This window comes from Lytechinus pictus, chromosome 17, assembly GCF_037042905.1.
Source record: "Lytechinus pictus isolate F3 Inbred chromosome 17, Lp3.0, whole genome shotgun sequence".
Classification (NCBI taxonomy): Eukaryota; Metazoa; Echinodermata; class Echinoidea; order Temnopleuroida; family Toxopneustidae; genus Lytechinus; species Lytechinus pictus.
This window is the reverse complement of record NC_087261.1, coordinates 20,404,896-20,431,067: the sequence shown is the minus strand read 5'-3', so window position 1 is coordinate 20,431,067 and position 26,172 is coordinate 20,404,896. Positions and strand designations below refer to the sequence as shown.

General features: G+C 35.5%; 1 protein-coding gene across 2 annotated transcripts; it reads left to right on the top strand.

Annotated features, from left to right (window-relative positions):
- Positions 1–1,086: 1,086 nt before the first annotated feature.
- On the top strand, positions 1,087–25,902 carry LOC129279965 (sister chromatid cohesion protein DCC1-like). 2 transcript variants are annotated; one of them, XR_010296231.1, is made up of 12 exons: positions 1,087–1,261; positions 4,546–4,710; positions 5,674–5,836; positions 11,416–11,641; positions 12,009–12,147; positions 12,696–12,757; positions 16,943–17,025; positions 17,869–17,946; positions 20,000–20,085; positions 20,744–20,806; positions 23,142–25,538; positions 25,663–25,902. XR_010296231.1 is itself a non-coding variant. In XM_064112024.1 (11 exons), exons 1-11 carry the CDS (start codon positions 1,242–1,244, stop codon positions 23,251–23,253), a joined length of 1,197 nt encoding a protein of 398 aa, XP_063968094.1. In that variant the 5' UTR covers positions 1,087–1,241; the 3' UTR covers positions 23,254–25,902. The 2 variants fall into 2 exon arrangements, 1 of the variants encoding a protein (XP_063968094.1); XM_064112024.1 differs by having other exon boundaries at positions 23,142–25,902.
- The last annotated feature ends 270 nt before the right edge of the window (positions 25,903–26,172 follow it).

Here is a 26,172-nt window from a genome sequence, read left to right as displayed (position 1 = left end):
TCAAAGGAAAAGCTTATACCCGCAAAGAATTTTAGGTCTATAATTGTTTTTAAAAAAAAATAGCACACAAAAATAATACAAAATACTGGTGAAGGTTTGAGGAAAATCCCTAAAAATTAGTATTACAAATTTTATGAATTGTGACCGTGTGAGCAGCTACGAATATAGGCCTATCGTGAATTTGAAAAATCAACGAAACTTGAACAAAAAAAAAAGAAAAATTGGTTATATTAAATTATTTCACACCCCGAGTTCCTGAAAGAAGAACATTTTCAGTCACCATATGAAGCATTAAATACGAAATTTATGCATATATTACCAAATGGGGTAGCTGCTCGTATGCTCCCTTGTATATTTCTCCTCATTTCATAATCCCTCTCTCATCTTTCCTATTATGTCTTTTTCATTCTTTATAGAAATTCATATATACGTACACTCACTCTCCTTAATTCTTTTGCTAATTTCTCTCTGTATTTCCTTCTTTCCTTTTCTTTCCATAGCATATGTAGATTTAGATGTGTAGTCTTATTTAAAGTATGTAAAATATCTATACACTTATCGTATCCTTATTGAGGACCTTGCCTTGACAATCCTAGCTTTTTTAAGCCGTCTCCTCTTTCTTTCAAAATGTGAAATTTTGTGTAACTTTTGTCTCCGGAATCCTACTCGATCTGTACTGTAAATGATACGATTTATTTAACAACCTCAATGTATGTTTAGCGTATGTAATTAGCGCTGATAATCTATTTTTTTTATCTTGCCATTTATTTTATCATATTTTTTTAACTACCATGTATGAATGTTTTTGTGATAGGAAGAAATAAATGAACTATGAATTGAACTATGAACTATGACGTTTCAAATTCGAATAACTTTCTTGATTTTCCTCAAATCTTCACTAATATTATTTGTTCTGCTATTTATACAATAAACTTCATCAGGATGATCAGGGTGAAATTCCCCTTTAAAGAGTCACGTTTTCAGGTCAATATTATCTAAACCAATATCAATATTATTTCATTTATACATATAGACTGATCATTGCTCCGCGAAAGATCGCTAGATTGTTTGTGTAAGGTTGGTGGTGGGCATGGACTGCTAACTTCAGCCTAGCTGGCCATGACTTCCGGTACAAAGCGCGCGCTGAGAGTTTGTTTTTGAAGTTGTTGTAGCAAGTCGGTGATAAACTTTTAGTCTAGGGTTGATTGTTATTGTCATGCTTATCCGACGCTGATATCATCATGGACATCGAAGATGAAAGGTGAGCAGAATCAAATTCAATTGAAAATGTCATGGTAGACCAGGGAGATTTCACAAAATACGGGACAATCGGAGGCGAAGCACGGACATGACGGACACGGTCGATCATGTCGATGACGATGCACGAGCGGATAAGCCGAATCAACCGAGCCAGGCCCAGCCCCAGGGGCCGATTGCACGAAAGGGTCTTTGCAGGACCGTCTACGGTCTTTCGTGTCGCCCATGGCCATGGATTATGTTTATGATGCGCCATGTGAAAACGCATTTTAAATAAATAACCTGCAAACATATTTTATTCATCCTTAGTTAAAAAAGTAAACGAAATCTTTGTGATGTGAATTGTGATGTGATATCAATTATCATGAAATTGTATAAAAATTGATTTAAAAATGCTAGCTAACAAATTTTATTTGTTTATCATACATAATAGGCCTAAATATCCTGCATGCAGCGTATCATAAAACAAAAAGATGGGTGACACGAAAGATGGTCCTTGGGCTTGGAAAGCCCTTTCGTGCAATCAGCCCCAGGACCAGGTCTTTTCTTAACAGGAAAAAAAAATCAACAAAGAAGTCTAGAATCTACACAATGTTAGACTTGTAAAAAAAGAATTATTAAAGAAAAGGAAGGGAGGGTGAACAAAAGACTGAAGGATCGAGAGAAAGAAAAGAGATGAATTGCATGGCCATGAGAGGACAGAAAGAAAAAAAATGAAGGGGAAAATGAATGAAGTTAAAGGGGAATCCAGCCTTGGCCATAAAATGTTGTGTTGGGAAGGAGAAAATTAAATCAAATAGAATGGTGAAAGTTTGAAAGAAATCGAACAAGCAATAAGAAAGTTATAGCTGCTTTAAAATTGAGATCACTAATACTATGTAGATTTTAAATTGGCAACTGGGTAAGTAAATTATGACAAGGGGCAAGGACAACTTTCCCATAGGCCATGTACTTTATTATCAGGGATTTGTGGTTTTCTCCTAAGTAGCCATTCCCCTGGGGCAGTAATCTAAATATAACCCAGGTAGTATATTGTTTTATGTCCTCATGAAAGAAAAATATAATTTGAAATAAAACTTTTGGGGAAAATGACATTTTAGCCATAATATGTATTGGAGTACATGGAAGAGTAGTCCTTGCCTTACATCACTATGACATCCCATATGCGGCCAATTTGAAGTATCCATGGGTATAGTGATTACCAATATTTACAACTTTTAAAAATTCATAACTTTCTTGTTGTTTGTCCAATATTGTTCAAACTTTCACCTATCAACTTGTCTGATTTTTCTTTTCCTTATAAAATTAAGTTTTTACTTGGGCTGGATTCCCCTTTAAGACTAAGTTACATGTAGATCTAAGTTAGTCAAAATGAAGGAAAAAAAATAAAAGAAAGTTCGAATAAAAGAAGGATGAAAGACAGAAAAAAGGTTTCTGCATTCTTTGAAATGAATAAAGAAAGGAAGGGAAGATAAATGTGTGAAAGAAAAATAAAGGAGAGAAAGCAATAAAGAAAGTAAGAAAAAAGGAGAAAGAAAGAAAGAATGAAGGAAAGAAAATGTTTCCTTCATTCTTCGAAAGAAACAAAGCAAGAAGAAAAACAGGAAGGGAAGAAGAAAGGAAGGGAAAGAAAGAATAAGAGAAAAGAATTAGAAGGAAAAAAGAAAATAATGCAAGGAGAGAAAGAACGAAAAGGAGAGGAGGGGAGAAGGAAGCAAAGAAAAGTTCAATTTCAGTAAAGAGAGCATGAAGGAAATTTAAAAAAAATTTAAAAAGAAGGAAGGAAAGAAAAATGAACAGAAAGCGAGAAAGGATCAGGGAAGAAAGCTATATAGGTAAGATTGGAAATAAAGATAGATGGAACAAAAAAGAGCAAGCAGGAAGGGTAGAAGGATGAAGAAAGAAGGATGAAAAGAAAGAAATATGAAAGAAAGCTAGAGGAAAAAAGTTCAAAATTCAAGCAAACAAAAAAATCCAAAATTGAATATAACAAAAATCTTAGTGATATTTGAGTTTTTTAAATATATTTCAAAAATTAAAAAAAACTAAAATGTTTTAGAAATGAGTAAAATTTCAAAGTGAAACATTGTCAAGCTAAAAAATTAGATGAAACATTGTGGCATCACACACAGGCATCTGTCATCCCTTTACAAGTTTGCACAGATCACAACAAGACTCAAAATGAAAGCTGAAACAACTAGATCTAGTTATGAAAACTAAACTTGCTCCTCCGATTACATCACCAAATCAGTAATCTGAGAATCCATAATATAATTATAAATATTTCCTGCCGATTTTGTGATTTTTTTTGGTGAAAAAACTGTTTATCATGTCTGCTCCGATCCTTGCCTTTAGCTAGTAGCCTGCCTCACACAGGCAGGAGGCCAGTGCAGGCCACGTGCCTGTAGCAGCTAGGGCATGCTGACTTACCGTGTTTGTGTGTAGATTGAAGAAAATATATACGTAGCTATTCGTTTGCAATGTATTTGGTAGCAAGAAAATCACTGCAGAACTTGCCAAAGTTACAGTTATCGATTTTATTGTTCTCTGCTTGGTCATCTGTTGGTTATTTGATGAAAATTCTTCACTTTTTTATGTATTAATTACTAGTACATGTATATTTCGTTCAATATTCTGAAATACGGGACAAATAGGCGTCCCGGGAAGGGTTTGTCAGGAAGCCGGGACAAAGGAGAAAAAAAGGGACGATCCCGGGAAATACGGGATGTCTGGTCACCCTGTGGTAGACTCTATTATTATATCTCTAGCTGGATTCAGAACGTCTCGACAAAAACGTTAATCATCCGGACTCTTGGACTCAGCCTAGGGAAACTCATTGAAATTAGTATTCATTAACGTACTCGTTAGCGGTTAGTTTGCCTAAGCTAAGCAGATCCAAGTCTAACTTTGATCAATCAAATTTATGATTTATTATTTCAAAATCTAAAAAACACATTGTTGGAGGATGAGACCGCCCCAAATAGCAAGAAATAAGTTGTATTTTTTTTTTTTTTTTTTTTTTTTTTTTTTTTTTTTTTTCCTAAGCGCCATGAGCACCTTAATGTGGACCTGTGCGCTATACAAATAACCACTATTATTATTATTATTATTATTTAGCACTCTTCATGTCAAAGACAAAGGCATCATGAATCATGACAATTACATGTAGGAATAAACTTGAATTTGCATTTGGATGGCGTGTGCCCTTTTTAATTTGATTAAGTTAGGGACTTCAGGCCAAACTTTTAGATCTAGATCTAATCCTTTGTCTTTGATTTCTTTTTTCAGGATGTTAGATGAGGTGCACTCCATTGCAACCCATGCCAAGTTAGAACTGAGCAACCTAGCAGGACATCCACAATGCATCTACTTTGGGGAGGAGTTGAACCCATCGTCTTTTCGGCTACTTGAGGTCGACAACACCATTTTGAATGATGTGATCGAAGGTCAAAGGTGAGTTGAGTCGTGCCCAGTACCAAAAGCTTTATTGATTGATTAGTGAGGCTGATATGAGGGATTGTCATTGTCGTATACCATTGTGCAATGTAGGCATCAGCCACACGGTCAATCCCAAAGCTTTATCTTTGTTATGGGCCCTGGGACGCATTTCATGAAAGATTTCAGCACTCATCAAGTTTTCATTAATCTGACAGACCATAGTGACAGACAGACACATTTGCTTCTTTACAAATGTAAGCCAGCCAAGGAAAGTTGTCCTTGTCAGATTTGATAACAAACAATGTTTATGATCCCCTAGACAGGAATGAATAAATCTGGGGATTTATTTAACAATTAACTGATATTTTACTATCATAGTGAGTGGAGCCAACGTAGTTCACCAGAACAACCAATGTGCAGAGACTGAAGCTTTCGGTCTAATGACCCCCACCATTCTAGTCTTGGTAATGTAACAGGTCAGAAAATATAAACAAAAGAGAGAGAGATATATATATTTTCTATGTGTATGTAAAACTGATCTGTTGAGGAGGTCCCTTAAAGCATTGAAGCATTATTTGTACTGTCCCTGAAAGCATTGTAGCGAAGTAATCCTTTTCACTCAGAAATACTTCTGAGGAGATCCCTTCAGGGAAGTTCTCCTTGACCTTGGGTCAGTGAGGGTGATCTTGGGATAGCTTTCTGGAAAAAACTTTTTTCTCCAACTGTGTCTAATCATTATTATATTCTTTGCTTTCCTTGGTTGAACACAAGTGTAGTGAGTTGCCAACAGCTAAGGTTGATTTGTATTAAAGTGAGATAAGAATATTCTAAATGGAATGATTGATGTACAGATTTATTAGTGTTTAGAAATTTGTATATTCCTGAGGGGATCACCCTTCTAATTTATGTTGTTTATCCCCATGAAAATACACACTTGTGCGTCCTTAAAAATATATATTATGTGTCTTTTTAAATTAGGCTTGTTATCCGAGGAGACAAGACTGATCACGCAGTCCTCTGCACTGACACCAAGACTTATGACCTCAAAGTTGCTGACACATCCAATACATTGCTCGTCCTCCAAGACTGTTTCACAAAAGACAACTTACCGAGTGGTGAAGACAGATTGCATACAAAAAGAGTAAGTAGTCTACTAAAGTTATAGGAAGCCAAAAATTATTTGTTATTTTTCTGGACTCTGGTGTTTTTCCCCATGCTTTTTAATGGTTTCAAAACTAATTTAGTTCTTGATTTCAGATAGCTGATTTAATGCCAAATATGCTGGGAAAATGAAATATTACTGTTTGTACAGATTTATAGTTTTGCCCACATTTTTAAACCTAACTTTAGAATATGGGCCACTGGGTCATGTAACTGTTGCTCTTTACATTATTCTTTTTTTTTAATAGAAGTATACTGAAATTTACCAGAAACCTTGGGTAGAAATAAAATAAAATTCCACGATAAGTTTAGTTCTAAATGATTTCCATTTACTAAATTGCTGTTAGCCAATCAGATGCAAGGATAGCTACAAGTATTGCCTTATTATCCACCCATATACTTAGACGTTTACAGTACATTCTCTCTCTCTCTTTCTCTCTTCTATGATAATTATGATTCTATTACGTAACATTCGTATAAGTCTTCAGAGGATAGCATTTCCCAGGTGTTAGGCAGTGAAATTCACACAATGCAATTCAAAGCAATCAAAATTCCGCACAGGGCCAGTTCTCTATAAAAGGCCCTAACCAATGAATAGGAACCATCTTTTTCAAGTGTGACGGCAGTGACTACACATCTTTATCTTCATGGTGAGTATTGAGGAGACATGAGCCTATGGTCTCCTTCAGCCCTGCTCTCCGTTGGGGAGCAGGCATGGAAAGCCGCCTGGAGTTGAGTAAAAGCGGCAGCTATCATGGCAGTCTGTGATATTTTTAGGCATGCGAGTCATGCTGAATTGGGCAGGAGGGCTCCTCCACCCATATTTTTGGTATGTGAGCCATACCTTTCTACATCAGGGCGCTGCCCTACACTGTTTCTTTATTAGGGCGCTGCCCTATCTTATCTACTAGAAATTCGCTGATTCAGCACACCTTCACATCCCTATCTTATCTACTAGAAATTCGCTGATTCAGCACACCTTCACATCATTTTCAATGATTACAATAATTACTCTGTAAACTCTTCGATTTATCGAATTAAGCCGTATGCTGATATGACATCGAACCATGTCATTTGATTTGGATTGCAAGCCTTACCCTTATTACAGCCTTATTTTAACTTGCGCAGGCCTCTCTTTATAACCTAGAGTACATTGTACACAAAAGGCATTTTGCACAACGCAGGGAATCATCTTCACTGCTTATAAAAACGATGATCGTTATGCTCTTGTGTTAAATTTTAAACAAGTTAAGTTGTACCAGGAGCTTCACAACAGCGATATTATCGCTAGATATCTCACAGCTCGCGTGGATAATGCTTAGACTTCCTACTGTGCCATTTTACATTTTGGCATAACCCGATTGGTTAGTGGCCAATTCACAGTCATTTGATATAGTTTGCTATTAATCTTGGAAAAGCCAAGTTTTGACACGAAATTCAACTATCATCAATTTGTTGCTTGTAATATTAAGCTTTACGTTCCTCAAAGGAAAAAAGCCTGATAAAAAATGCTTCATTAAAACATGTTAAATGATTATGGATCTGGAAGGAACTTCATGTTGAAATGAAAAATTCTAATTGCCAAGATGTAAATCTTGTTTGAGGTTTACCAGACAATAGATAATACACGCAAATTTGTTCCAATGAGTAGTTCATCCGTGCAAGGCGCTTAAATGAATAGCTCATTACTATTCTTACATTAAAAGAGGTAGCTAGTATATTTTCACTAGACTTTGTAAATAGGCTACATGCCCAAGCATGAACATTCTTTTGCTGATAGACCTTCCCATTTATTCACGTTGTCCTTGACAACCTACATTGAAGATTTGTCAGACCATGGACCTATATACATGTACATGTATTCTTGTTATCTATTCATTGAACAAAGAAGATTTTAATGAAAAAGATTGAACAAGGAAGATTTAAACAGATCGGATTTCTAACTTGACAAAGCACCTAATTATCCTTTCCAACGCAAGCCGTTGATACTTAGAGTATTCCAAATACCCGAAGTGTACAACAAGTTGGATTAAGTAAACTTTCAACCTTTCACAAGTTTAGAATGTATGCAGACATGCATTCCGACACTTTTGGTATTTGGAAAAACACAGGACAGAGATCCATTGTTAGTCTAATCAAAGTTGAAATTTCTTCCACCCTGTACTCATCTTGTACAAGTCTATCAACCGTGAACCATCATCCTTGTGTCATGCAAAATTTATACAATATGCTACCAAGAAGACTTAACTATATTTGAAGTAACTTTATATAATACATGGATTCTCAAGAGAACTTATTACTGAATGTTAACAATCAGTCATCTGATATAAAAAATATTGTATAAGCCTTTATGATCCCTAGAGCATGCTGCTTTGATTTGTACATTTTGTATCGCTGAAATTGAGTTTTTTCATTACTAACTCCTCGATCACGAGGGAAATACCAAAAAAAAAAAAAATGAATAACAATAAAACTGGGATTTCTGGAAGCGAGCTCCCGAGGTCTGTTTTACAGGGGAGAGTTTAAAATACCTGACTTGGCACATCTAGGACCTAACCTGGTTGGTTCTTTTATTGTTTACATTTTATTATTCAATCAGACGACAATGTTATGTCATGTATCAAAAATTGGAGATCGAAGTGTCATAATTTTGGACTCGTATCTCAAATTGATTTCTGACAATTATCAACATAAAGATTCATTACTTATTATTACTTATTATTTTGCCAGTCAACTATGCATATACTCCAACCGGATACTCCACAACTTATGATTAATCTCAATCACTGCTAATATCGTTAGCATGTTAATAGGTGTCGCGATCATGTTTTGTAAGGTATCTGACCTGCCAACTACCAACATAAATGTTTAGGAATTGATTTCTTGCACGGCACCTATGCCCTAGAACAAAAATTTTTTTAAACATGTTTGTTTTTCACAAACAAATGAATACTAATATCATTAACTATTCAAATTGATACGTAAGTTTGATTAGAAGAATAAACTCCAATGTATCTTTGCAAGCTGTGCTGTAAACTACATCCCCGACCTCGACCACCACTATGCTGATAATCAAGTATTATTGAATCATGGACCTACCCATGATTGAATTAAGGCAATTTACTGCCTACAAATCCTTGTTGAGCTCCTTGTCTCAGTTACAGTGTTTGACAGCAATAGAACTCTTTATCAATTGTAATGATAAAATGTATTAATCGAACAAAATTTGAAACATGAAATTTCATTTAATCTAAACCATGGTTATCAAGTTTATAAATCTTTCAGGAAGCTATTCTTTTCAAGTATGCTTACATCTAAATTCATTACAGCCTTTTTATGGACTTCCAATTCGGGATAATATCCTTTTACTTGGCACACCAAATTACAAGGAAGTTCGATTCAAATTCATTGTACCATTGTTGAATGTTAATCTTTTTTTTGGACAATCATAAATTATATCTTCTTATTTTGACGTCAATAATTCTGCTCTTCTCTGCTGACAGCAATTACGTCCAGCGTGCTCAAACGCTGAATGAACCATCCAAATTTCACTTTCAAAAGTTGTCATGAAAGTTATTTTGTACGATGAGAAAAGTATTTGAACATCACTACTTTGTTCCCTTCAAGTATGAATTCATTTTTGTTGATTGCTTTTTCTAAACTACTCTTCTCAGGTTAAAGGTGCACAAAGAGTACTTTCTAGTACTCACCAATTGGAACCCCGTAAAAACATCTAGTAACCTTGTCTCAGATTAAAAACTGAATTACAGTTTTTACACTTTATACCATCTGACCATGATGCCTCAGTAATTGTACCTCGTTTCATCATTAATTAATTACCTCCTTCATCACTTAAACTTTTGATTTGATCATAGAGAAATATTTTGACTTGATATCTGAAGCAAGATATTATTATTTTCATCCTACGATGAATCTTCCAACATTAGTTATTCTTATCTTAACGTCGATTATTATATATGGCTCTTCCAGTGAGACCATTTTCGCCTCTACTGCTGATGATAAAATGATATAAAATTATTTGAAAATATTTCACATTTATATCAATGGATTACTAGTATATAGAAGTATGATGTACTTGATTGGAGATAATTTGCAAGATGAATCGATGAGGAATATTTCAATGATTAATTTCCTCTGATTGTTCATTGAGATACAATTGATTAATAATTATATATATAATCATTGGCTGATTCAGTGTTCCTTCATTACATTTTCATAATGTCAATTCATTCTGTAGTGTTATAAATCTTTCTAATTTGGCAAGTGGCAACATCGTATGTCCATGTTGAGATAATATGATCTTTACGAGATCATTATGGGAGATAACTTTCAAATTGTTTGAAATTGACTTCTGATATGTGGCTTTGAACATGCTATCCTCTGAAGACTTATACGAATGTTACGTAATAGAATTCGTAAATTATACAAATAGTATGAAGTATAATTAGAATTCTATTAGTAATAATGAAGTATAAGTCGAGGAGGATCCCACCCTGCATCAAAGCAATTTTATTCCCTCCCGATTATACAGAAGTCAATTTTGAGATGCAGACCTTATTTTGTGGGAATACAGCGCCATCTATCTAGAAATAATCTATTCCGATGCACATTGTTATTATTATTATCCCCGACTTAAGCACGAGCTGCCTTTTAGCGCTCAGTGCAATCAAGGAGTTGATCCTGTCGGGTACCCATTCACCTCAACTGGGTTGAGTGCAGCACATGGTGGGTATATTTATTGCAGAAGGAAACCACATCATACCTGGAATTCGAACCCACGTCCGTCTGATTGAAAGACGAGAGTCGTAACCACTAGACCACGGCGCCCCATTAAAACACATACAACAGATTTATACGAACCAAATGATTATTTGGTGTGTATACTTGAAAAATTACTTAAGTGGATTTGAAAGCAATCCTGTTTTTAGTTGTTTACATACAAGATCTTTGTGTTTTGTATGACTTTAGCCGTCTTTGAAAAGATGGTTCCTATTCATTGGTTAGGGCCTTTTATAGAGAACTGGCCCTGTGCGGAATTTTGATTGCTTTGAATTGCATTGTGTGAATTTCACTGCCTAACACCTGGGAAATGCTATCCTCCTTGACTTATACTTCATTATTACTAATAGAATTCTAATTATACTTCATACTATTTGTATAATTTACGAATTATATTATGGTCTCGGAAGCCCAGCCTTAGAAAGGCCATTGGCCTATGCTGGCTCCCTCATATTCTCATTTATTCTCTTGTTAAATGTATTTCTATTTTTTGTATCTTTATTTGTATACAGTGTATTCTTTGATTCATATGTTGTATGTTTGTAATGAGAATTTGGAATAAATAAATGAAAAGAAATACATGAAATTGTCAGTGAAAATCACTGATTTTTTGTGAAATGCTCCCTATATGACATTATTCAAATATCTTTACGTTTAAGGCAGGTGATTTCACACTTCTGTGTTATTGATTGGTTTCAGACCAATAGAGTATTTGCTGCATTCACTGGAAATAAGCCTTTAATCTCCGCTCATCCCTAGGTTACAGGTGTTTTGCATTCCTACCTCGAATTGCGCCCTCTGAGGCCGAGACTGAAGAAGCTCCACACGCTCCTGCAGGAGAACCCATTCGCCGGATCCCTCTACGAGGATGCCCCGGAACACTCTGGAAAGCGATACACCATGGACATGCTGTTAGATGCAGTGCAAGCCAGTGAAGGGGAGATAAGAGATGAGCTCACGGCGATGAAAGCTTGTCTTATTGATGGTAAGATCATCAATGGCTTCAGCTGCAGATCAAGGCGGGGAGGCAAGGGACGTACACCCCCTCTAGATTATGAGAATCAACCATTGAAAATACATAGAGCTACATCTAAAGATACACCTGTATCATCTGCACCCCCTCTTTTTCTCAAATTTGCTCTTTCTGCTCTTTTGAAATTTACTCCAGTTGCAAGATTTGCCTTGATGGGAACTTGCGTAGTAACCAAACTGAAAACTTCAATTCTGATTTGAAAAAGTGATGGAAGCTTTTGTGCTTACGACTTCCACTTTACCAAAATTCTCATCTTGTGCCTCTCGTTTTATTTTTTGTTCCATATAGACTCACTTTCTATTACTATCTTATCTTGCAGGCCATTGGCGGGTCCTGGACTTTGACTACGAGTCACAGGTCTTGACTCACATCCTTTCCTTGGTCCAAGAAAACTCTTGGTCCTACGACGAAGTCCCCTTGGAAGAAACTCTGTCCACATTGGAAAATCTTGAACCAAGGTAAGGAAATTCCTAATGCTGCTACAGTCACAATGGCAAACCGGACTCCAGACCAACAAGAGGTATTGGCCCAAATTCACAAAGGTGGTTTTGAAAACCATCGGTTGAACCCGTGGTTTATACACATTTCCTGTATAAATTACGCTTATTTTACCACGTATATTAAAAAATGTCCAATGCTGATGTGTCCCTTTGTCACAGTGCACCAAATTAACGCCCGTTGCCATGGTTAACCATGCTATTTTATTCATGAGTCCACTTTTTGAACAGTGGACTCATTAATTAAAAACAGTGGACCCATGAATAAAATAGCGTACTCAACCACGACAACAGGCGTCAATTTGGCACACAAGTTCAAAGGTCAAAGGTTACCGATGTAACATCTTATTCTTGGCTTTAAAGTTATCTGCTGGGGACATTTTGCTTACCGGTACTACACTCTTAAAATTCAGAGTTATTACATAGTTTCTTTTATATGCTGGGGAAAATTTGACTACACCCTTGAACTTGGGGTTATAATAATTTTTGTTTCATATTTCTTTTCGCAGACCTATTTTAGAACATTGTTTGAAATGTTATGGAGATCCAACAAGAAGGAAAAATGATGATGGTAAGTTGACTTGATTGTCAAAGTTTACTAGTCATATGCCAGATAAAATGGCTATCTAATATACAAGTATTTTAACCCTTTGCGTGCGACGGGCTTCCACAGAAGCCCAGCGAGTCATTCACTTAGCTACGACGGGCTTCTACAGAAGCCGAGAAATGTTTGGTTTAATTCAATGAAGTTTTTCAGCTTTTTCGTAATTGTTATGTACTAAAACCTCTGCCACTATTTACTTTATAAACATATTTCGATAACAGATTGAAAAAAATATACAGCTACGTGGGGAAAAATCCCGAAAATAGGAAATCATTTCAACTTTACCCGATTTTTTCGTTGGAGTCGGACGGGAAGGATAAACTTTGTGACGAGCACGTACGCGCGCGCATAAGGCCTGATCACGTGATTTTTTTCCGATCACGTGATTTGATCCATATCGTTGTTCTGATAGATATACGCTAACATCTTTTCTGCAAGATCGTCACGTAATAAGCTACGCGTTTATTCACCATTTTCGTCTTATTTGTTTAATCAAGAAGATATTACTGTAGATAGAATGATATCTCCTTGGTTTCATCGATTGATTGCATTTTCAGAAAAGCAAAAAGCTTGTAATGTCTTAGTACTTTGAGCTGATCTCGGTGCACTTTTGAACTTTTTCCCTCCCCATCATCCCTCTTCTTCTCATTATTTTTTGTCTATACTATTATGAAAAAAAAAGAGAAAAGAAAGCAGTTTAGCACACCATTCATCTTCTGTTCTTTTCAAAAGGGGAACGTCCATGTAGTTCATGATATCGGCACTACCCGAACAAAAGAATGTCCGGGCGGCCACTCAAGCAAATTCCTTCCTAAAAGAGCAGGATACAGATGGTCAACGCCCCGAACAAAAGGAAGATTAGTGTTTATCGGCAGGATGACCCATTGAACGCTTTTCGTACTTAGCAATACAAAAAGCTTTTATGAATCTTTTTTTTTTCGACCAACATACCGTATCTACAAAAAAAAAAGGTCTCGTTTACCGACAACACAGGTGCTTATGACATCCGTCAGTGATTCATATTGCGTAAAGGCGCTTCCCGGCTGGGTGATGATGCATATAAGGATGAACGAATAATTATTTAGGGAAATTATCGAAAAAAATATGTTCAAATGTCAGGGATAACGAGAGAGAATGAGATACAGTGATAAAAGGGGGAACAGACAAGTGCGCTTTTGCTAAAAATTCCATGCATGAATATCTACTTTAAACGAATTACAACATGACTTTATTTTTTGGTTAGATTACTTCAAAAAATCCCACAACGTTTATTTGTTGCAACTCGGTCCTCAGACCCTTGCCAAACTGATGACTGTTTATCATTGTTCTTGTTTGACCCCCCCCCCTCCCCCCGATGGAAATGTTCTGACCTACACTCTCATATATTGCTTGTTTGTCTCCTCTGTCCGATAGATATAAGGGAATGAAAGCGATAGATAATACATTCAGTTACAGGTTAGAAACCAGGGAAAAGGGAAAACGAGGAAATCTTTAATTGGTACCGTTTTATAAATACATTATACATGCACATTTTATATAGAAAAATGCGCAATCATTTAAAAAAAAATTACCATCCGCCAGTTAAATAAAATGGTTTCAGTAGCTTTCAAGTGCTATTGAAAATTTGTAAACAAATTTTATATAATACGAGCCCCTGGAAAACTTTTGAACCCCCACCCCCCGCTTTCTCTCGTTCTCTCATCCAATATTGCTCTTATTTTTGTCCTCTATTTCAAAGGAAACAAAATAAAGGAATTAATAACACCGTTTATCCTCTGCTCTTTTAAAAATGAACAAAAGAAAGTCATGGCGGACGCTCAAACAAATTCCTTATAAAAAGAGCAGGGGACAAATAGCCAACGCCCTGAATAAAAGGAAGATTAGTGTATTTCGTCAGGATGACCTAGTGAATGCTTCTCGTATTTAGCGATACAAAAAGCTCTTAGGAATACTGCTTTTTATATTACGACAGTAACAATAAAAAAGTAAATGTTTACTTATTTAAAACATGCAGGCGCTTAAGACATGCCAAGAACATTTTCTTGAGCATGACAGTGCTTTCTTCACAAAAAATACAATTTTCCCCTGGGTGATGATACCCATAGGGATGGAAGAAGATGCAAGTGAGATTTTTAAAAAGAATAGAAAATGCAAATCGAGATACATGTATAGGAGAATGATAAATCGACAGAAAGAATGGAAGGGGAAAAAGAGGAAATAGAACAAAAAGGTATAATGTAAACCATTATGTGCGCTTTTGCTATTGCATAAATATTTACTTATAAAGAATTAGAATACTATAGTCCCCCGCCTCAATTTGAAATTCACGTCATTTAATAGAATGAATTTGTCATGTTAGGTTTTGGAAGCTCTTCATCTCATTCTCTCTTTCTCTTCCATGTGAAAATTTTTGCACTGAAAATTCGACAAAAGCATAATCAGTTCAAACGCTAAAACTAACAATGAACTAAAAGTTTATGCTACAATTTCAATAGATAATAAAATTTACTTTCTCTCATTGTGACGAACAGTAATCGGTAGCATCGTTATTTTGGAGGGAAAAGGGAGATAGAAAAATAAACGTAGAACGAGACGAGGAGAGCGTTGGGAGGTGTGATTTCAGATTTGAGTCACATTTACCCCCTTCGCTCTTTGAAATTGCAACAGGAAAACAAATCGAACACTGGTATGCAATCTTCAGGAACAAAATTATTTTTTATTACAAACTATAATTTATGAAAAGAAGAAACCAAGGACAATTTTTAGTGAAATATTGAGGCCACCGTCTTGAAGCCCAGAAGCCAAAAATCACAATATAGTTTCGGACTTTCGTTGCGCAGCATCATCATCGTACTTGCAAGTGAATATATTCACCCTTTTTTATTCATTCTGGAAAATAAAGGTATTTGGTATGCTGTGATTTCACCCAAAACGGATTATCGTCGTAATTATACACTTTGCAAATGATCTGAATACAAGGAGGTAAAGAGACCATTCATGAGTAGCGTGACAATAGGCAATGAAAAAAGCACTAGAGCAGACAACAAAGCGGTATCGATCGAACCCGACTTGTCCGCGCGTGCTGATTGCCCTTACGCAATTTTGTACACAGTGCCTATTGACTTGGGGAAAAAATGAAGATTTTACAAAATAACACGACTTTTTCCTCGTAAATTTCTCAACTATTCTGTTGATTTGAGAAGCGAGACCTTTAATTCTAGAAAGAAAAAAGGCTGATCTTTCATCCTTACATTTACTAAAAATCCTGAAAATACTTCAGTTTGGCGTAATTAGCAATAGATTATGAAAACACCGCCACAGATCAAAATAGCAGCTATGTACAAAAACGGCTCCGCCGCAGGGAGAGGTATCCGGTTTCGCGGGCCCGCACGCAAAGGGTTAAAGTGGTTATGGTCAAAATGGAAAAAGGAGAAAAATATTAGGACTCCTAACCTAAAGTTGACTGAATACTGGTCAACTTTTAAGCACAGATTCGCAAAAGAAATTGGTGTAAAGCTCTAAAGAGATTTTGAAACCACATTATAAGGAAAGTAAACAATTCTGTTCATTAAGATGTCTAAATTGGTGACCCAATGACACATGAGAACCATTGTGCTACCATTGAAATTTATAAAATATCAACTTGGACAATGTGAAACTATTGTGTTCTGCTGATTTTCATCAATTTTACTCCGACTTCATCTGTAAAATCAATTTGAATTAGAGGAAGTCCAGTCTGATCTTCATTTGTTTTATATATTTTTTAGTTTTATTTGTATGTTTTTTTGACAGGGGAGGTTAGGGTTAAAGGGGGGGGGGAAGGGTTGGGGCAGGAGCTTAAAGCATTATACCCGAGCTTCTTTCTTTTATTTTAAATTTTTAATTAAATTGTATATCCTTACAATTCACGAAACTGCGACATAACATTATCAATAACCAATTGATGTCATGGATAACACCTTATCAGATCAAATCATATAAGTTTGATTATTGTTAATAGATGAATTGTATTCAAACTATTTTACCTGACGTATTAAGTCAAATAAATTTGGGCACCAGTCGGTGGTAATTTCTTCCTCTTGTACATATTCTTGTTGTCTTTTGCCTGGAAATAAAATAAATAAATAAATAAATGATTCACTTCTCTGATAGGTACTGATGACATTGTCTACAGTTTAGATCCAGACAAAATCTGCAGATTGTTTGCAGAAATGCTGTTGAGACCTGCTGATAAAGTAAGTCACCTTATGACTTTTGAGATTACTCAACTTTTAGATTTTAACCAGTTTCCCTTATAAAATCCTCAAACGATCAAGAAATTTAAGAGGATACGTAACAGTATAAAAAAGGACACAAAACATTAGATAATTTTATTGAGTAATTTTATTGCAAAGATTACTTGGATATTTATGTTGCATTGACACTGAGGATTTATTTTTTCAATTCAATTCTTTATTCCATTTCCATTCAAAACATATTACAAAGTAATATAAAGTAATATAAATCAAGTACAATTTTACAGACGAGCATTCTTACTTCGTAAAACAAAAAAAAACAGTATAATATTGAGCATAAATGGAAATGAGGGGGTCCACTAAAAGCAAAGCTTGTTAAGTGTGGATCCCCCTTGGAAATGAAGAAAATATTGTCGACTTATTCATATATGCGTATATATATACAGGAAAGAAATAAGAGAAGGAACAAAAAGGTCGAAATCATATTGATGTAAACATAATTACTGAACAAATGCAAAGCTATTCACACAAAGAGGTTATTTCTTCATATTAAATCTGTAACATATTGAATAAACTTAATCAGATTCGGGGTGATTCTAATACTCAAGTGATGGTCTTCAGACTCGTTGATTCAGATTTCAGAGTGTTCATGGTAGTCATGGTAGATAAATTGCATCTGCCACAATTCTAAAGAAAGCAGAATTTAAAAATAGAAATTTTAATGTCTGGAAATGGTACAAAGTTCTGCAGACAGACATCATTACGATTCCATTAAGATATCAACTTCATATCAACTAACTCTTAAATATTGATTGCAGAATTGTTATTTTATCCTTCTTTCAGTTCAATCTGACAGAATTTCTTGAAGTTTGGCAGCAGAGTGTACCCGAGGGTATGATCACCACAGAACAACAGCTCAAGGTATGTGGCAATCCACTTTAAAGGAAAATGAAACCCTTGAAACCAGCTGAATCCATATCAAAGAGAAAAATCAAAGAAACATATTGTTGAAAGTTTGAGGAAGATTGAATGAATAATAAGAAAGTTATGAGCATTTGAATATTGAGATCACTAATGCCATGTAGATCCTCCCATTGGCAATGCGACCAAGATCTGTGATGTCACACACGTACAACTCCCTCATTGCTTTAGTACTTATTTCACTTATATTCTCACTTTTATAGAGTCTATCACAAGGTGAGGTGTTCTCTTTATGAGAGGACAAGTACAGAGGTTTCACAACATTATATCATTGATGAATCGTTTGTCATATGATTAGAATGAGCAAAAAGAGATGTTTTGGGGTATATTTTCAGTGTCCAAAAGGGGAGAGTTGTTCATCTGTGACATCATAGATCTTGGTCGCATTGCCAATGGGAGGATCTCCATAGCATTAGTGATCTCGACATTCAAATGCTCATAACTCTTCTATTGCTAGTCCTATTTTACTCAAAATTTTGTTGATCTTATTCTTTGATTTTTTCTGCCTCCACAAAAGCTAACTTGCTCCAAGAGTTTCATTCTCCTTTAAATAAATCATGGCACGTACAGTGGTGCTCAAAATATAGTGGACTCTACCGGAAAATGAACAGATTTATTAAAAGTGGTCAAACTCTGCCATGTCGGGTGATGAAATATCACATTCAATGAAGTTTGTTTCTCTGGGCTTGCCGAACATTCAACACTCATCATGACGAAGTGCATTTTTTGGTGGGGTTCACTAACTTTTGAGCGCAACTGTATATGTAGATACTTTACATTGAAGGGGGGATATATATGCAGATTTGCTGACTCAGCCGTCTTTGATTAACTAGAGTAAATAAACAAGTAGAATAAAGTAAATAAATTCAATTTAGATTTCATCAAAATCTGATCAATAAAGTCATTGAATTTTAAAGTCTAGCAATATTTTGTGAAAACAGTTACGTGCATGCTTGGACAGGCCATGTCCTCACTTTCCCTTTTCTTATCTTATTACAATGTACATGAAATCATAATTATTTTATACTTTCATACATGTGTGAAAGACATGTTCCCCTTGTAAAAGATATAACTTTCAACAATGATCATCTTATATTCAATCCATAGTCAATCCTATGTTTACATTCTATGAGGAAACAAAGTGAATAGATGCAATAAAAAATTGATGGGGGATGACACCATTGGGTATTTCACTGATATAATACGAACTTTGAAATGTTATAATTTCTGTTGCCACATCTGGGGCCCGTTTCATAAGGAACTTACAACTGTTGCCATAACGGCAACTACCATGGTAACTTTGATTATGATTGGCTGCTGAGCCCTGTTACCATGGTAGTTGCCATATTGGCAAAGTCCTTTATGAAACGGGCCCCTGACTTTGAAGAAATTGATTTATTTTGCTGAATTTGTTTTATCTGTTTGAAATTTTGAATCATGTTGCTATTTCCCTCCTGGAGTACCCCTTTATTGATGTACATTGAATTCGTTTCTGAATTCATCATCTCATAAAAATTTGGATTTTAGTGTAGTGATGTGCATGCTGCTAAGTTGTGTACGAGAATAGATGACTCGCTGGAGATTGTGTCTTTTGTGATTGTATTCGCATGATCATTAAATGCTGGTTGTCAGGTCGCCATAGGTACAGGAGTGAAAGTGAATAGATGTCAATGCTGATATTGTATGTTGTGCGGGATATGTGGTTCCATGACATGTGCTCAGGCAACATTTGCTCCGATGGAAAATCTGCTTGTTAAGCCTTGAATGAAACCTAACCTCAAAAACTAAATAAACCATAATCATTTTTTTTACATTAGTCTGAACCAAAAATCTCTATTACAATCCCAACTCAAACCCTATGCACTCTTAAAGATGTTAAGACCAGAGTAAATGACGAAGGAGCAAATGTTGTGTCAACGTATATGCTCCATCACCTTAAAGTAGATTGGTTGCAAACATTGCTGTTATAACCATTTCATTTCATTTCTCCCAGGGTCTTGCATTGATTGATAGATCCTGTTCCCCGCCTGTTACATGGCACTTCCCGCTATCAGAACTCCCAGAGACTGAACGAGAAAGGTTAGTCAACATTTCCTATTTTTTGTGATGAGGGTTCCGTAACATATATATGTTTATTCAATGTGCAATTCTTAAAATACAGACAGGTCTCGCACCCCTTGTATCTCCGCCTGGATCTGCCAGTGTTTGCAAACGTTAACCAAAGCTGTAGACATGCTTTAATTGAGAATGATGCAATTTTATACAACTCCTAAGAATGTTCTGTAATCTGATTGGTCCAAATCGGATCACATGATATTCAGCGAATTGCACTATTGCATCCAAAATGCACTATCCTGCACTCTGATGTTATACCAAAAGTACTATCCTGCACTCTGACGTCAGAGTGCAGGATTGTGCGAGGTCTGGAATTATCTAGAAATATATAGAATTTAGATCAAATATTGCATTCGGGGCAACTCAGTAACATGGGGGAGGAGGGGGGGTTGTATAAATCAAACAATGCACTCATTCTTGTGCATAGAGGACCTAAATAATGAATTCTGTGCTCGACTCGCCAAATGGATATACTGCACTCGGTCCTGCGGACCTCGGTGCGGTATATCCATTGACTCTTCTCGCACATCGTTTATTATTTGGCCCTGCATGCACGCGCTCACGTGCATTATTTGTATATTGGTAGATGTAAATGCTTTCATTTCTTTTCCTTTTGTTTCAGGTTTGATGTCTTGTTTAAAACGAAGGAGAAGTGGACGCTAGATGAGATTACTGCATACATTGAGTAAGTCACAGTCTGCACTAGATATACTAATACTTACAGTGATTGGTTAACATTGGTATGACTTTTAAAAAATCTGAGCTAGAAGGTCACACTTGTCACCTGTGTCTGTGATATGTTACAAAAATGAAGCCCAGAAAAAATTGCGTTCGAAAATAATTATTTAGTGCTTCAAAAATTGAAATATAAAGTGACCGTAAACACCATCTTAATTTCATCCCATACACATATGTGTACTATTTACAAAATCGGTGTTTGCCTTGTAGTTTTAGCTTTTCATTCTCAATAATGGTTGTTTTCAGGGTTTATTAGTTCGAATACATGCACTTGTACACATGTTTCATCTTGGTTTGATAATTTTTTTAATCGGCTGCTCACAAAGTTAAACAATACCTTTAAGGGTTCTTGAAACTAAGACTACATGCCTTCAAAACCAAGGTTCTGTTTCATAAAGATTTCTTCTGAAGGTTTCCATGGCAAAGAAAAATAGTGTAGTAGGTTTCACGGTACACCATGTGTTGGTCCTGAAAAGGACCACCCAATCTCAACTTTTCGACAAGTGTGTTCTTGTCGTACTCAGGAGAATGAGGTCTTTCCAGGACCAACACTTGCCCAAGAAAGATACGTGGTGTACCATGAAGCCTACTACACTAGAGATTTCTTATTATAACAAATGCACAGTGTCTATATAAAGTTTACTATCGGACAATCAAATCAAATGATTTCAGTAGCTTAATACTGTTACTGCAAATTTGTTATTATAACAAGTTTTCTCAAACGGGCAGTGAGACTCTAATTCGAAGTGATCATTAATTAAGACAATTCTATACCACGTCGGTTCAAGGAAATACAAAGATGTTATCCTTACATTGAGTAAATTAGCACTAATTGGTTCATACGTGATCTACAATGCAAAGACTGAACCACAGTGGACCGACATGACACTTCTCCACTAATTCTCATTCTGAATTTCCCAAATATAATTGTTGTACATCTAAAGATAATTATTTGCTAATTTTTCTGTCATTACTATGCTGTTCAGATTATTATGGCGTAAGGACTGATTCCTCTTCCCTTTTCCTTATACTTCACCCCCTCTCTACCTCTTTATCTATATTCCCTTCTCCCCTTTTCCTATTTCTTCTCTTCTTCCAAACCTTTTCCACACCATTTCATTTCCATCAGCCCTTGCTTCCTAATTCTTCCCACCGTAATTTCTTTTTATTCCAACCATTCTTGTTTCATTTATGTATGCCAGACTGTGATATATCATATAATTTGAGGAACAAAATCACACCTGTTATATACATGTATATAAAATATAAACTCAAGATTTAGGCCTACTTATGTGAATTTACACTTTATCTGTTCATATATTTATAATTGCATAATTTATATATTTTTGTAATACTATACGTTAGTACAATGAACTCATTTTAATATCAGAACAACTTAAGTTAAACCACGGGATAGCACATCCCCTCCTTTCCCCTTCTCATCACTCTATTAAGTATGAATTTTGTTATGAATTGAATTGATGTGTTTGATATGTAAATAATTATTATCTCTTGTTTTATGTTTGTTTATATATACCTTTACTGTACTCAATTTATGTTGCCCTGTATTACGTTCGGTTAGAACTGATAACCTGGGCATATTATTGTAATTGATTCCCTTTTTTTATGAATAAAAGGTGATTTATAAAAAAAAAATTGTGGGGGGTAATAGTGTAATGTGCCAAAAAAAAAGAAAGATAGGGATGAATACCAGTTTGTGATTATTTTTATTTCTAAAAAGAAGTACATGATGTATATCAATCAAATCATTTGTGAAATTGTGTAGTTAAATATATGGTCTATAGATCGGCTCATGCTCTTTAAGTAGAACATGCATGTCATAATCACTTATTCCCATTAATGGAGTTTTAGATATTTTTAAGCCTATCTTTAGTTTTAGTATAACCCCCAACAGTTTATATTGCTGTTCCAAATCAATATTTACAAGATTATTATGAACATGTGTGTCCTAAAGTGGGTATTATGTGAGGGATGTAAAATAAAAAAATTGTTTTACTGGAATAATTGGATAGATTTATTGATTTAAAAATAAAATACCTGCCTATTTTTCTAGCTTGTTAAAAACCCTTCAGCGTGGAATAGGCTGAAAATTTCAGGATATAATCCCTTTCTGTAGCTTTTTAATATTTTTCTAATATCTTTTTTTTTCTGGACAATACTGAAGTATTGAATCGAAAAACAAAGAGCTAGGAGATTTATCAAGATCAGTCTATCGTTATCCAGTATAACTCCAAATTATTTTTGTTCTCTCTCTCTGATAGAGATCTAGCATCAGAGAAGTTATCTGTTGGTGTACTACTCCAAAGAAACTGCCGGACATCAGTCAACGCTGCAGGAATCAGACTGTACAATTCCAAAAGGCCTATTAAGTGATTTAAGAGACTCTCAACCCTCCATGGCCCTTGGAAATTCAAAACTCTTGGGGCGTTTACCCACCATTAACTGGTGTTGGCCACCAACTAAAGCTGTCTATGTTTCACTTGCTGCCTCCTGTGGTGAAGGCATTAGACCAAAGACCCGGCCTGGCTATGCAGGCCTGTGGCTATGTTCGGAACTAGGCATGTCTTTGATTGGATAGAGTGATGGGCCGAGCTTCAAAGATACAGCTACTAGTATATTACAGGTATTTCCACTGCTTTTCATGTCATGGATCGGCAAATTATACTCCTCTCTCACAAGATGTGATTAAACAATCAAAGAAGACAAGAAAGTGTCTAACATTACCCACATTGACCCAAGTGACAGGACAGTGTGGAGAAGAGCCATCAAGTCAATGATCTGTTCAATCCCACAAAGTGGGAAGAACAGTTTTTAAATGTGATGATGGTGATAATTATGATGAGGATGATGATGATGATGTTAGTGATGATGATGATAGTGATAAAGATGATGATGATGATGATCATCATCATCATGGTGATGATGATGTTAGTGATGATCATGATGGCGATGATGGTAGTGATGATGATGATAGTGATAATAAAGGCGATGATGATGAATAAAAGAAAGCTCAAATCAAACTGCTTTTATAAGTGTAGTTTCAAAAGTACATTGTAACTTGGGTTGCCTGTGTGTAAAAGTAGAGACTTGATATATGACATGATGAGGTACGAGGCATAGTAAATATTTTCAGACGAGGGACAATTTTTTGTATACTAGCTACAAAATACTTGAACTATGGACTACTCAAACTGTCAAAAAATTAATGAATCAATTTGTTTCACCATGTCTGAGTACTGTAAGGCAACTTGTCAAAAGTTTTTGTTAAATCTTTTTAGCTGGAATCCTGCCTACCAAGTCTTCCTGTTAAATAGGAACATCCCTGTTTTGGGGGAAAGGAAAATTGCCATTTTACTTCATGTGTTCCTATTTCTGTGAGAAAATTGTATGTAGTATTGGACAGTGATTGACCGTTAGGGTTGGCAGGTTACTGCCTTTATAATAAAGGCAGTAACCGTCTTTTCATAGTGGCTTTCCCGCATTCCCCATTAATCAATCTATAATAAAATTTGAAGATTGGTAATGACTACCTCCTTGTGGGGATTCCTGCGCAACAGATTAGAGACAGGCTTTTTGACTGGGTACCTAATTAGTGTTGCTCGGCTTCCTCACATTCAATTCAATTTCATTTTATTGTCCACATAAAAATTTGTTTTGCTCATAATTATATGTATCACATGCATAGATACGATTATACAAAAGTGCATTAGAAAGCGACAAATACAAGGGAAATTCTTCAGGATAATGTTAATCTTTCTGGACGAGGCTTTATGACTCAACAACTATGGCAAGCCAAACTGGATTTTCAGTTATTTTTCATTGCAGACACTAATCCCAAGTTATGCAGATGGGCAATTATATAGGTTGGTGGACATGAGCTCAATGTGTCCTTGTACATATAGCCCATCTGAACCGTAACGTGAGTAACCACTTTATCTGCACCCCTAGTAAAAACCATGTGTTCTTTATTTTTTGAATTATATACAAATTTGTCTCCCTAATATACTTCTTTGAAATGGATATAATCAACTTTCATAAAAGCCTTGTATGAGGATACTTTTCACTTATGGCCACTTTTCATTTTATGCATGTCCAAATCATGTAACATGAGTAACCGACACATTGCAAAGATTTGCCAGGAGCATAATGAAATTTCCCAAGTTTTGTTTTTATACAAAGGATAGTCAGACTGCGTACTATGTTGTGATAAAGAGATGTTTAGTTCCTATCAATAATAATGGAGTTACAGCTCTAAGTATGAGTCAAGGTGTCTCCAAATGTAACGTGGGTAATCGTGGAATAGCCCAGATGCTGATGGTCACTCCTACCATGGGAGCCTTTTTTAAGAGATTTGGTAAATCCCCCAAAAGTGAATGTCACTATTTATTACTAGTTTATATGAATGTGTATTACATAACAGAGGAATGTAATAATGAGGATGTGAAATAAAGTGTGTTTTATTGGATAAATCTGAAAAAATAACATGAAAATTTATTTTGATTTGGTGTCCTGTCAAAATAACATTCTGTATATTTTGGTCTTCTTGTTATATAGAAATATATCACTGTAATTCAGTTGAATAAATAAATTATTAAGTAAGTAATTAATGTATTTTTCCACTTTTTTAACATGTCACAAAAATGTTTGGATACCATTTGGCACTTCATATTCAGGTTGTGTAGGGTGCTGTTGATCCAGTCACTGATGGATCTACAAAAGCGTTTCAGATTGTAACAAATACTTGTAATATCATGAATGACTGGAGTATGGGGTGCCAATCAGCCAAAAAGAGCCAAAAATGTTCCTAATGGTATCCCCAAAATTGGCATGGTTATTTGGTCCATCGTGTTCTTACAATAATAATGTACATGCTTGTCTCCTATTAATAATCTACAAACGTGTAAAATTCAACTTTAATGCATTAGTTATGGTGTGTTCACGCGTAAAACCTTGAATAAAGCTGCTCATTTATACTCTCATAGATTCTGATTAAATACATTAAATAAAAATTGATGTGATATACTTCCTTTTGGTTATATTTTTTTTTTGTAAATTGTGCTTCCCCTTAGAAAAAAAAATAGCCAGAATAAACTCATATACATAATTATCACTTGACACGGCCCTATATGTTTGTGGAGTTTGTGGCCCAGTGGATTATTCTGTGGACTTTGAAACAGTGGGTCGTGGGTTCAAATCCCAGCCAAGATATTTATCCACATTGTGCTGCACTCAACCCAGGTGAGATGAATGGGTACCTGGCAGGAATTGATTCCTTGGAAGGGCATAGAGATG